Here is a 14,348-nt window from a genome sequence, read left to right as displayed (position 1 = left end):
AAAGTATTTGATCCCCTGCTAAATTTGCCCATTTGCCCTCTGACGAAGAAATGACCAGTCCATAATTTTAATGGTAGGTTTATTGTAGCTGTGAGAGACAGAATAACAACAGGAAAATCCCCAGAAGACAAAAGTCAGAGATTGATGCATTATAATGAGTGAAATAAGTTTTTGATCCCCTATCAACCAGCCAGGTTAGGGTTAGGGTTCTGCTGTCGACAGAAGCAATCAATCCATCAGATTCCAAACTAGCCACCATGACCAAGACCAAAGAGCTGTCCAAGGATGTCAGGGACAAGATTGTAGACCTGCACAAGGCTGGACTGGGCTACAAGACTATTGCCAAGCAGCTTGGTGAGAAGGTGACAACCCTAACTGTCTACCTCCCTAAGTCTGGGGCTCCATGCAAGATCTCATCTCGTGGAGTTGCAATAATCATGAGAACGGTGATGAAGCAGCCCAGAACTACACGGGAGGAACTTGTCAATGATCTCAGGGCAGCTGGGACCATAGTCACCATGAAACCAGTTGGTAACACACTATGCCGTGAAGGACTGAGATCTTGCAGAGCCCACAAGGTCCCCTTGCTCAAGACAGCACATGTACAGGCCCGTCTGCAGTTTGCCAATGCACATCTGAATGACCCAGAGGAGAACTGGGTGAAAATGTTGTGATCAGATGAGACCAAAATCGAGTTCTTTGGCATCAACTCAACTCGCCGTGTTTGGAGGAGGAGGAATGCTGCCTATGACCCCAAGAACACCATCCCCACCGTCAAACGTGGAGGGGGACATATTATGCTTTGGGGGTGTTTTTCTGCTAGGGACAGGACACCTTCACCACATCAAAGGGACGATGGACGGGACCATGAATCTTGGGTAAGCACCTCCTTCCCTCAGCCAGGGCATTGAAAATGGGTCGAGGATGGGTATTCCAGCATGACAATGACCCAAAACACACGGCCAAGTCAACAAAGGAGTGGCTCAAGAAGAAGCACATTAAGGTCCTGGAGTGGCCTAGCCAGTCTCCAGACCTTAATCCCATCGAAAATCTGTGGAGGGAGCTGAAGGTTCGAGTAGCTACACATCAGCCTCGAAATCTTACTGACTTGGAGAGGATCTGCAAAGAGGAGTGGGACAAAATACCTCCTGAGATGTGTGCAAACCTGGTAGCCACCTACAAGAAACGTCTGACCTCTGTAATTGCCAACAAGGGTTTTGCCACCAAGTACTAAGTCATCTTTTGCAAAGGGATCAAATACTAATTTCACTCATTATAATGCACATCAATCTCTGACTTTTGTCTTCTGGGTTTCTGGGGGTTTTCCTGTTGTTATTCTGTTTCTCACAGCTACAATAGATCTACCATTAAAATTATGGACTGGTCATTTCTTCGTCAGAGGGCAAATGGGCAAATTCAGCAGGGGATCAAATACTTTTTTCCCTCACTGTAGAAGATTTCAAATTCAATCCCGGACAAGTCCAGTTAAAAGGTTCAAGGTATGGATGGTTGGAAAGCCACTGCCCGATGGGACAACACTGCCCTTAAAAGACCCTGCCTGAGTTGATATAAAGTGTGCTCATGTGTGAACGTTAGTCACATCCTGATGATTAGGGTTGCCAAGTCACTCTTCGCCATCGGCGGGAGGTTTATGGGGTAGAGCCTGAGAAGGGCGGGGTTTGAGGAGAGGAGGGACTTCAATGCCATAGAGTCCCATTGCCAAAGCGACCATTTTCTCCAGGTGAACTGATCTCTATCGCCTGGAGATCCGTTGTAATAGCAGGGGATCTCCAGCTAGTACCTGGAGGTTGGCAACCCTACTGATGATAGGTATGCAAGTCAAAAAATTTCTTTCTGGCACGTTTCAAATTGCACTGAATCGCCCTCTACTGAAGCATTACCGTGTAACACACAATTCAGATGTAAGCCCCATGTTTCACTGGGGTTTGATATACTGTGGAATGCAGCCATGGAAAGCTCAAAAGCCAAGTCTCTGGGGATCTCGTTTTTTTCCTGGTGGCTCTTGAACAGGAAATACAGGCTATTAATGCCCAACAAGCGAAAAGGGAAGATATTTTTTGTTTTAAAACCCTGCTGAGAGGCTTGGGGGAGCGCTAAGACGTCATTGTCATTTCTGCGGCAGCGGACACAAATGGGATCAGTGCCATTTATGCACGGGAGGTTTTGCCTTGGATTTGCCGCTCTCTAGATGCGCATTTTCCCCACCCAAATTCTCAAAACTCAACAATTAAGCCCCCGTGCAGAGTTTTGACAACTCAGCAGGGCCGGATTTAGGTTTGATGAGGCCCTAAGCTATTGAAGGTAACGGGGCCCTTTATATGTCCAGCTGTTAACAACAAATTGTCACTGTTTTTTGGTGTTGAATATATGCTATATGGTAATTTATGGACCTAATAGGTATCTAAAGCCATTTGCACATAACATGTATTTTATCAAAGTAATTGTTGAACTGAAATACAATTAAGAAGTATATTAATAGTGAAATAATTATTAAACTCTAACTTAAAATGAAAACACTGTTGCTGTATGTAGGTTTTATTTTATTTGTTTTGTTGCAGTAAAACGGGTTCGGGGGCGGGGAGAGAGACCCAAGATCGTTATCAAGAAAACAGTTTATTTGCAGCTGCTGACTCAGAGGCCCTAATGGGCAGAAATCTCTGAGTCCCGATTATACTGGGGAAAGAGATATTTATCCAAATTCAAGTTATGACGATAGATCAACAAGTTATGCATATCTGATTGGATTACAGACAGAAAGGCGACTCAGGACAGTTACAGTTTCATCCAGTTTCTCCAATCCTTGTTTCTCGTTCCCTCTGACACTCCAAGACTCTTAGCCCAGTGACCCAGTGCACAGAGCAGGCTTGTAGCTAGGCAGAAATTCCTTCCCTGGCAGTCTGGAAGCCAATTATTACCGGGAGATCTTTGAGGGTACTGTCACATTCCCCCCTTGTGAAGAATGTCCCTGCTAAGGGCATATTAATCACACCTACACCTGTAAATCATCATGACTATGCAGAGACAGAAGAGCAACGGCAGCTTTCCGACACCACCATACTTTTTACCACAAAACACACATTCCAGAACCCTCTTATCTCAGTGAACCACTCACTCCACCACGCAGTCGACTTCCCAATTCTCATTCTGACCCACTGTCACAGTTTTTTATCTTATATTTTGGAAATGTACATCCAGGGTTTTTTTTCCTTTAAATTTTTTTTGGGGGGCCCCAAGAGAGTGGGGGCCCTAAGCTATAGCTTGTGTCGCTTATACGTCAATCCGGCACTGGAACTCAGGTTGGGAAAACGTGCCTCTAAATTAAGGTCGGCAAAACAAAGTTATAAACCCATAATAAATTAACATTTTCAATTAAAAGTTCTCTATTATAAAAATATATATTCAAATATTATTCTAAGTTTAATGTTTAACAGTTATGATAAAAGTTAATTTTCCCATAATAAATTTAATTATAATTTATTAATTATAATTAATAAATTAGTTAATTATACCAATTATAAATTATAACAATTATAAATTGTTAATTATAATTTATAATTATTAAATTATAAAGTTATAAACCCATAATAAATAAATATTTTCAATTAAAAGTTCTCTATTATAAAAATATATATTCAAATATTATTCTAAGTTTAACAGTTATGATTAAAGTTTGTTTTCAAATTCTCTGAATTTTTATTTTGAACCTTGGGGTCCCTGCACCGAACAAAAAAGTCCTAGTGGTCCCTGGTCAAAAAAGGTTGGGAACCACTGCTCTAGAGAGCGGCAAGGCAGAACCCTCCCGTGCGTCAAGGGCCAATGGGCCTTCAAGCCCGGCGCTTTTTGCCCTTACTAAACATGGTTCCCGCGGCGACGAGAACGCTATCACGTGGTGTTAGAGGCGGGAAGGGGGGGCGCGTCTCGCGGCGGATCCTTCCTCTCCCTGTCCAAGCGGGCATGGAGAAGTTTGCCAGTCCCGGCAAAGGCCACGGGCTGCGCCTCTCCAAGCACGTGAAGCCCGGCGAGTTGCTGTACCGCGCGGAGCCTCTGGCGTACAGCGTCACCAAGAAGCGCCTGGGAGGCGCGTGCGAGCGTTGCCTGCGCAGGTACTGGCAGAGCCTCCCTTCCGCCCTCCCTCTCTCCCTCTCTCTTGCTAGAAGTGCCGGCTTAGCTTTCCGGCCCTTAGTCCTTGGTGGTTGCAAGCGAGGCAGCTGCAGGGATTGCCTGTCTTGTGGAAGGCACGGCTTCTTTGCTGTTTTGGGGTTGCAGGGCAAGGCAGGCATTCTGTGCCTGCAGGATATTTAGCCTTGCCAGGAAGTAGGGTTGCCAACCTGCAGGTCCTGTGGGAAACCCCTATACAGGAGAATTAATTATCAGTGCACAGCCACCAGTCACTCTGAAGATACTGAGACAGCAAGATAGATTTCCCCTGAATATGGAAGATCCACTTAAGCAGTCTGGTTTAATAGTGTGTAATAACCTCTTTTTCCTTTCTGTAGGTGCATTGGGATGTATTAAGGCAACAGGGGGAGAAGTCTGCCTGGGTACAAGCTAGCTAGCTCTGTGTGTATGCTACTAGGTGAAATGTCAGGGAAAGTCATGGTGAACGCTGTATGATATTGAAAATTGGAATAAACTGCCAGAGCTTTAGAGGCTCCAGACAATGTTAAACAACCTGATAGGCGTGGACGGTTGACACGTCCTCTCAAGGCATTGATTTTGGTTAAAAGTGTGCACCCCAGTATAATCGGGGCCCAGTTAATTTTGCTTGCTAAAGCCACTGGGTGACCAGCTGGAATAAAACTGGAATAAAACGGTCTCAGGTCTCTTTCCCCCCACACGGACCCTGGTTTGCCGCTACAATACTTTTTCAGGAATGTATTATCCTTTTAACATATCAACATAGAATAAGCAGTTACAAATATCATAAATCATAATTTATGATATTTGTAACTGCTTATTCTATGTTGATATGTTAAAAAGATAATACATTCCTGAAAAAGTATCTTCGGAGTGATTGGTAGCTGTGTACTGATAATTAATTTTCCTGTATAGGAATTTTCCACAGTCTTACTTCAGTACACTTCGTAATTATAGTAACCTCCAGGTACTAGCTCAGGGGTCCTCAAACTTTTTAAACAGGGGGCCAGTTCACTGTCCCTCAAACACTGTTGGGGGCCGGACTATAGTTTGAAAAAAATATGAACAAATTCCCCACGTGTGCGGAGGAGGAGGCGGCTGCGCAAGGGGGCTCTCCGGAAAAGCATCCTCCTCCCGAGCCTGGACCTTCCCCCGTAGTGGTTAAGAGTGGAGGTTTTGAGCGGGGACTCTGATCTAGAGAACCAGGTTTGATTCCCCACTCCTCCACGTGAGAAGCGAAGGCTAATCTGGTGAACCTGGTTGGTTTCCTCACCCCTACACACGAAGCCAGCTGGCTGACCTTGGGCAAGTTACAGCTCTGTTAGCGCTCTCTCAGCCCCACCTGCCTCACAGGGCGTCTGTTGTGGGAGGGTATGGGAAGGGGATTGTAAGGCAATTTGAGTCTCCCTTTAGTGGTAGAGAAAGTCCATTTATTCAAAGCCATTTATTCATGGAAGGGTTTGCCTTGGATTTGCCGCTCTCCAGATGCACATTTTCCCCATCCGAATTCTCCAAACTCTGCCTGGAGGTGGGGGGGAGCTTACTTTTGAGTTCTGAGAATTCGGATGGGGAAAATGTGCATCTGGAGAGCGGCAAATCCAAGGCAAAACCTCCTGTGAATAAATGGCCACAAGTCTTTTCTTCTTCTCCCTGGAGATATGCCCCCCCAAGGGGCCCTTACAATTACCTCCAGGCCACAAGGATACCCCCGGGAGGAGAGAGAGCCCTGAGCTGTGAGAACGCCGACTGCAGCCAAAACAGGAATGCCAGGGCCACGTTGGGCTGCATTGTGGAGGGCCCGAAGGACCAGAAGCAGCTGCATGGAGCTGGAGGAGGCCAGGCCCAGCCAGGCCACAAAGCTAGGCAATAAGAGAAGGGGGAGACCGGGCCCAGGAAAGGGGGTTTTGGGCCGGGGAGGGTGAGAAAGGGAAGGGGGCGAGCGGGCAGCGCGAGGCAGCAAGATGTATCGTGCACCCAGGAAAGGGGGTTTTGGGCCGGGGAGGGTGGGAGAGAGAGGGGGAAGGGGGCAACCGGGCAGCGCGAGAGACAGCAAGACGGTGCGTCCAGGAAAGCAGGTTTTGGGCCAGGGAGGGTGGGAGGGAGAGGGGGAAGGGGGCGACTGGGCGGCGCAGGAGGCAGCAAGATGCCTCATGTGCCCAGGAAAGGGGTTTTGGGCTACAGAGGGAGCAGGGAAGGGGGCGACTGGGGCGGGAGGGAGGCTTCCGGCTGGGCACACGCGGCCAGGAAGCCCAGAAAAGCTCTGGGGAGGGGGGCAAGGGGGGACTGGCTTTCTCGGTCTCCGGGCCGGACAAAAGCCCTCCGGGGGCCGGATCCGGCCCTCGGGCCGTAGTTTGAGGACCCCTGTACTAGCTGGAGATCTCCTGCTATTACAATTGATCTCCAGCCGATAGAGATCAGTTCCCCTGGAGAAAATGGCTGCTTTGGCAATTGGACTCTATAGCACTGAAGTCCGATTCCTGCCACAGGGGCTGTGGCTCAGTGGTGGAGCCTCTACTTGGCATGCAGAAGGTCCCAGGTTCAATCCCCGGCATCTCCAGTTAAAGGGACTAGGCCAGTAGGTGATGGGAAAGACCCCTGCCTTAGACCCTGGGGAGCCGCTGCCGGTCTGAGTAGACAATACTGACTTTGATGGACCCAGGGTCTGATTCAGTATAAGGCAGCTTCATGTGTGTTCATGTGTTCCCCTCCCCTCCCCAACTCCACCCTCCCCAGGCTCCGCCCTGTAAAATCTCCCGCCGGTGGCGAAGAGGGACCTGGCAACCCTACCAGGACGAGCTGCAGTCTTGCAGCTGTTTGATCACGATGGGGTGGCCGTGTTAGTCGGTCTGCAGCGGTAGAAAAGAGCAAGAGTCCCATAGCACCTTAAAGACAAACAAAATTTATTGCAGGGTATGAGCTGTCGTGTGCTGTGGTTCATGAATGCTCATACCCTGCCAGAAATTTTGTTAGACTTTAAGGTGCTAAGGGACTTTTGCTCTTTTCTACTCTTGCAGCTGTTGTGCACCTGCTAATCATGTAGTGTTGTGTAAAGGCAGTACCACTTGAGAGAGCTTTTGTGCCAACTCCAGATCCGATGTGTTTTAAGTGCAGCTGCATCCCCCCCCCCCCCGGGGCGATCTGAGCTGATAGTCCTAAACATGCCACGAAGGACGGTGTAACTAAAGAGACTGGAAATCTGCCCCACTCCCCAAGGCAGAACTCTCTTCCTTATCCCTAGCCATATGATCGCCACCACCTGTGCTGTGTGTGGGCCACGTACTGAAATAGGGACGAGTCCATCACTTGTGATAATAACAGTGCATTCCTAAGGAGAGTTACTCCAGTCTAAGCCCATTGAAATGAATGGACTTAGACTGGAGTAGCTCTCCTTAGGAATGCACTGTAAGTGTCTGGTTCTTATCATTTGGTTATTCAAACATGAAGATTTGTTGATGAATGTTTGAACTGCTGAATGCATGACCCGGCTGCCACACTGAAAAGTGAGGAGGTTTGAAAGTGGTCTGTTGCATCATCTTAGATCGTCAATGGACCAGTCATGTATAAATGCCACCACTTGGTGAAGTGGTTGAATATGAACATGTGAATCAGCCGTAGATATACACTTAAATGATAATAACATATTTTAAACCCACGTTTCTTCAGCAAAGCATTCAAAAGGACTAACAATGACATTTAAAGGCAATCCATTGCAAACCTTAAAAAAACCACTGTAAAATCTGCTAGCCAGTTTCCGAAGGCCTCCTGAACAGTTCTGCTTTACACATTTCATATTCAGGAAGGCCATTCCACAGTGTGTGTGTGCTGTGTGTGTGTGTGGGGGGGGACACTGAGAAAGCTGGAGACCAGGCAGAGGCAGTTCTAACACGCCTATTAGGCTGTAGGTCAAGTACCAAACATTGACATATTGGTAGCAAAACTTTACGTTTTTCTGAAAAGTGTATGTCTATGTATTGTGTTTTGATGTGATAACCCTTTCTGATTGGTAGTTTAAGCTTTTTATGATATCATCAAGATGGCCAAGGCCAATTTTTCCTAGCTTTTCTACTTTGAGCTGTAACTTGTGAACTGCTACACGGATATGTACTAAAAAGAAGGTCCTTCAAGTATGTGAGCCATAAAGAGCTAGCACCTTAAATTGAACTCTCAAGGCAGCTAATGACATGACCTTAAAATAGGTGTAATATGTGCAGAATGAGGCTCTCCACATATAATCAAGCTGCTACATTTCAAACCATTTGAAGTTTCATGTAGAGCATGCTACTAGTAGTCTAGTTTTAAGGTTACTGTAGCATGAATCAGTAGCTGATTCTAGGATAACAGCTAATGGTTGTGCTAAAATAAAAGTTGGAAGAAAATGTTTTTGGCCACCACCCACACCTGCATTGCAAACAAAAGTGCTAGTTTCAAGATAACCCCTAAACTAAATGGACTCTGATAAAAATAGACTTATCCCATTGAGGATAGGCAGTATAGTATTACCCAGAATATCTACCTTGTGAATCAGCATTACTTTAATCTTGGCTGGATTCAGATGCAGCTTGTCCGTAGTCATTTGACAATGGAAGGCAGACACCAGCCTGGAGCACAGATGGCTGCTTCTGGAGGCTTAGTCACAGAAATATACAGCTAGCTGTCATCAGCATATTGATGACACTCATTTCTACCAATGGTACTTGACTAGAAGCAGCTAGTTTTTCAAGGGCATAGTTCATTATACCATTACATCGGTTCATTGCACCATGAACTGACCATGCAGTGACCCTGTGGCAGGAAATAATGTACAATATAAGATGCAACACAGAAAGCAGGATGATGATATGTTCAAAGTAGAATCCAGTCCCTGAAACAGAATGACATGTCCTAAGTAGAGTGCAAATTCAGGAGAATGACGATTCCTGAGGCAGATTAATAGTATACAGAGCGGAAGGAAATTTCATTGGGTGCACCTGTCAACTTGTAACCATCTCTATGAATTGCTTATAGTTTGACTCTCGTTGTGCTCAGAAAGCTGTCTCCATTCCTCTTTCAACTCTACTTGCTTTTTAATAATTTCCCCTTGCCCACTACTGTTTCTATAGCATCAAATCTTGTTATAGGTTAAAAGTTTTCCAGACTTTAGTATAGGATCATAGTTATTGTTTTTTGTTCTTATACCAAACAAGTGGGCCTTTCAGGATATAATGGTGCCTTATACAGCACTAGATCAATGGTCCATCTAGCCCACCAGCATTGGGTACTACCACTGACAGCGGCTTTCAGGGGGCTCTCAAGTGAACATTTTCCTAGACTAGGTACCAGAGACGCTTTAATGGTGCTGCTAGGGAATCTTCTACATGCATATTTACCTTAGTACAAAAATCAAATGAGAATCAACCCTAAGACTAGAATTTTTTTTACAAGCCTGAACATACAGTACCATAACAAGCAAACACCCTTCTAAGTTAATGGAAGTCAAAAAGGTCTTAGTGCCAAACTACATATGATGATTTAAAAAGTTTTCCACTATTTTCCACTATAATACCCATAGTATTTTCATGGCAAGAGATGCTGCAGAGGTGGTTTTGTGATACTGACTTCCTTGGTGGTTTCCTTGGATACTAACCAAGACCAACCCTGCTTAGCTTCCAAGATGGGGCTAGCCTGGGCTATGTAGCTTTGTTTCATACAATATCCAGTAGATGGCAGTACATGAACGCAGCAAAGTTGTGTTAATTTTTTATAGCTTATTGTAGAAGCTTAATGCTGACAGGTATGAAAAGAATGATCTAGTTCTGTAATTTTTTAAATCATGCAAAGAGTTAGACAGAATTCTGTGTTAAGAATCCATTTGGTCTGAGAAATAGCATTCCATATATATAACCATTACAATTTCCCAAGCCAGAGTTGTGATAACCCTACACCAGGGGTGGGGGAACCTTTTTCCTGCCAAGGGCCATTTGCACATTTATAACATCATTCGGGGGCCATACCAGGTGTAGGTCTCCCGGTGGGAGGGAGAGGCTAGGGTTGCCAGGTCTCCGGCCACCACTTGGAGGTTGGCAACCCCAGGGGAGGCCACGCAAAGAAGTCCTGGAGGGCACCCCCACTCCCCCAGTCCTCCCCCCCCCAGGTGGGAGGGCAGCCAGCAATGGGCCCAAGCAAACAAGGCGCCAGGAGGGCGCACCCCGTGGTCAGTCAGCAAGGGAGGAAGGAAGAAAAACAGAGAAAGAGGAAAAGGGAGAGGGCAAAAGAAATGGAAAGGGGGAGAAAGAAAAGGACGGAGGGAGACAGACAAAGAAAGACACAGAAAGAGATAAAAGCCTTTCCCCCCCACACACACACACCCCCGCCGGCCCCACGCGACCTGGCTCCATGCCCTCTCACCCCCAGAGTCCACAAAAGCCCCCCCCCGCTAACAGCAAAACTAATTTGCGATGACAAAATTAGTTTCAGTTTTCTGTCTTCATAGGGGAAAAGGGGATTTATTTAATGAGTTCATTGGGGACTTCACCTTGGGTTACAACATTATAACCACAGATATTACTGTTGATACTATTGGTTTTTGTGGCCTTGAGAATTTTCTTCTATATATTTTAAATATGTATATTTTCCCACTGCCCTGACATGGATGGCCCAGGCTAGATCTGTCAGATCTCGGAAGCTAAGCAGGGTCAGCCCTGGTTAGTATTGGGATGGGAGACCACCAAGGAATACCAGGGTTGCTGTGCAGAGAAAGGCACTGGCAAACCACCTCTGTTAGCCTCTTGCCATGAAAACCCCCAAAAGGGGTCGCCATAAGTTGGCTGCGACTTGAAGGCACCTTACACACACACACACACACACACACACACACACACATTTCCCCACTACTGTAGTAATACATTTTGCAGAATCCTTTTCAAGAAACAAAAACTGCATGGGCTTTTCATATTGTTTCCCATTTAGTCAGGTCGTGTCTTGGGGAATTTCAGAAAGCAGCTGTTGATGTGGCAGTAAGGATGTCAACAATCCCATTAAGTCCAGGGTACACTTAAAGCTGAAGTAGCTCACTCTTCTTGTCTCTGCTCTTCTGTCACATCCGAAATAGAACTTGCTATTCCATCACTCCACTCTACCCTCCTTTGAGATACACAAGTTCCTGCAACTTCTATTTCCTTGTCGAGATTGGATAAATAGGCTCTACTGTAGACATGTCCAAGCACCACAAGGAGAGGAAACATGTGACATCTGTTTAAGTTGACCTGAAGTGGTGATCCAATTATGTGGGTTTAGGGTTGCCAACCTCCCGGCATTGACTATTATAACAATATTTCCAGCACTGAATTCTTCCCAGTGGTACCAGTCTTTGGACCATGGTGAAGTTTGAAGCTTGAAGACCTATATTTAATACAAAAGGACATTAAGCTACTTTGTAGTTGTATACAAGAATTCACTGTTTTGTATATATTAGGATTAGGGTAGTGTTGTCATTGTGTACTAGAGGATGTGAGGGTGATCTGGCTGCGACATCTGTCACCCAATTGATCGCCAGGGTTGATTCGGCTGATCTGGCTGGCTAGGCGGGTGTCCCCTACCTCCCTCACCGCTCCATGTGCGTCCCTCCCGAAGCTGTGTGCTCGGTGGAAGAGGACGACCAACCCAGATAGACGGAGTGTACCGTGCTTCGGTCAAGGGTATTGTATAGTAGATATTTCATTGTCAGATTGTTTATTTGTATGTTTGTTGTAGCATTCAGTAGATTTTTGCACTTTGTCATATTCATTCGCTCCTGTGCTGATTTCCAAACCTACAAGGTATAGGTAAAGAGGTGTCTCTCTTCCAGTAACCTCCAGGTATTAACTGGAGATCTCCTGCTATTACAAATGATCTCCAGCCGACAGAGATCAGTTCACCTGGAGAAAATGGCCGCTTTGGCAATGGGACTCTATGGCATTGACGTCCCTCCCCAAACCCTGCCCTCCTCAGGCTCCGCCCCCAAAACCTCCCGCCAATGGCAAAGAGGGACCTGGCAACCCTATGTGGGTTCTTAATAAAATCCATGACCCCCACACCCTGAATTCCTCCGGTTTGGCCTCCCTGTAACTTTCTGAAAACAACTACTAACGGTCCACATTTGGCCAGAGTTTTCAGCAAGCATTGCCTGATATATCTCCTTGACCTGTTAAATTTCCCCAGCGAAGTAATAAAACGTGGAGTTGGCTGTTCATAGCTAAAGAAGGGGGAAGCCTTTGGGGCACAACTCCTCTCTGTTGCTCCGTGGACTCTGGAATTCCAGGCCTTCAACAGTCACTGTTCAAACCCTCAAAATCCCCCAGATCTTTCTGGAAACCGATTGGATTCAACCATGCCTTGGTATACAGAGAACTGGGATGCACAATTATTTGGTGGAGAACCCTGTTTCTAAAGCTACCTCATTGCTGCAATCTGTTAAGAATGACAGCCCATTAAAGGAACTGTTACGTTAGATATTTTAGAGATATGAGAAGATGTAGTAAAATTAGTGTAATGCAGAAGACAAAATGTATGTGGAAAAAAATTACTAATATAGGAAAATGAATTAATTGGGTGCATGAATCGAGCTTGTTGAAAGAGCAGAGTTTCTGTAATTCCAAGGTTGTAAAATGATCTAGGTTTTTATTTGGTTCTGTCATGAAAAATGAGCGCACCCTATTAACTTTCATTTTGCTCGTGGTTCTTGAGCATTTCATAGCAATTTTGTAGTATTTGTTTGTTTGTTTGTTTGTTTATAATCTCGTTCCTAATAGCCCAAGCACATTCCTTTGGCTTCAATAATGATTCTTCAGTCTTTGATTTTTAGCACCGCCCTCATCAAAATGGCTCCTCTCTCTCTCTTGTCATTCTGAGCCATGCTTCTCCTGCTGTCAATTAATTTTACTCTTGTTTGTGTCGTGAATCCAGTCTTGTCCTTGCCTTCAAAGCCTGACATTACTCAGAGTGTCTTTACATCTGAGATGGGCTATCTTTATGCATTGTACTGATTTATAATCTACATAGAGTATAAATATCCTTTACATCAGTTTTCAGAAAATTGGAGGATGCTACATTTTGTGCTTGGGGAGTTGCTTGAATGAAGAAGAATATTTGCTTATAGGCCCAAGTATGACGGCTTCTTGTACTTTGGATTCTGGTGACCAATAGGGATGGGTTCTAGTCATTTTCTCTCTATAGCTATAAAAATAAATATAAATATACATGCACTGCCAGAGTATGTTGCATCTTGGACTGATAGATAACTCAAAGCATGCTTTAATAGCTCTATTTTGTATGAAAGAACAAGGCTATCTCTAGCTTCTAAGACTGGTTCTTTTATATTGTGAGGCGTGGATCAATATAGTCTGTGATATTAAAATGTAATTCCTCCCACTTGCACACATAGCATGACAATATTTTTTTTCCTTTACAGTTACTCTTCTGTCTCTTCAATATCTACAGTGAGTGGGTATCCATAGTGAGTGGGTTGCCCTTATTCTCATCTATGAAACATGGATGGGTGTTATTTTAAGGATAGCACTATATTAATATTTACTAGAAGTCAGTTCTACTGGTTAATGGGTCTTCTGAGTAAGCATGTTTAGGGTGGGGAGGAAAGCAGTGCCATCTTCAGATCAAGTGGTTACAAATGACTCCCTGGGATGCCTATTAACTCCAGGTAGCAAAACTGAATTAGGTATGATCCTGCTTCCTCAGTTGGCTCTCTGCCTTTTGTTTTTGATGGCTAGTTCAGCATGGCTGCAGAGAATCAGTGTGGTGTAGTGGTTAAGAGCTGGGGTTTGGAGTGGTGGACTCTAATCTGGAGAACTGGGTTTGATTCCCCACTCCTCCACATGAGTGGTGGACGCTAATCTGGTGAACTAGGTTGGTTTCCCCACTCCTGCACATGAAGCTAGCTGGGTGACCTTGGGCTAGTCATAGCTATTTAGAGCTCTCTCAGCCCCACCTACCTCACAGGGTGTCTGTTGTGGGGAGGGGAAGGGAAGGTGATATAAGCCGGTTTGATTCTTCCTTAAGTGGTAGAGAAAGTCGGCATATAAAAACCAATTCTTCTTCTTCTTTTACAGAGGTAGCATTTTATGTTATATCACTAAAAATCAGGTCTGAAAAGGGACTGGAAAACAACAAGGAAAACTCTGGAGTGTAGTGGGTTACCAGTAATGTTGCTAATGTTGCAT

General features: G+C 45.3%; 1 protein-coding gene across 1 annotated transcript in view; it reads left to right on the top strand.

The window, feature by feature from the left end:
• Nucleotides 1-3,973: 3,973 nt before the first annotated feature.
• SMYD3 (SET and MYND domain containing 3) overlaps nt 3,974-14,348 on the top strand; it is a 436,856-nt gene continuing 426,481 nt past the window's right edge. The window contains exon 1 of the mRNA XM_056852870.1: nt 3,974-4,124. Coding sequence (XP_056708848.1) covers nt 3,976-4,124 — 149 coding nt within the window. The 5' untranslated portion in view covers nt 3,974-3,975. The remainder of the gene's footprint in view (nt 4,125-14,348) is intronic.

This window comes from Euleptes europaea, chromosome 7 (assembly GCF_029931775.1).
Source record: "Euleptes europaea isolate rEulEur1 chromosome 7, rEulEur1.hap1, whole genome shotgun sequence".
Taxonomy (NCBI): Eukaryota; Metazoa; Chordata; class Lepidosauria; order Squamata; family Sphaerodactylidae; genus Euleptes; species Euleptes europaea.
The sequence above is the reverse complement of the archived record's forward strand: the minus strand, read 5'-3'. Positions and strand labels throughout refer to the sequence as shown.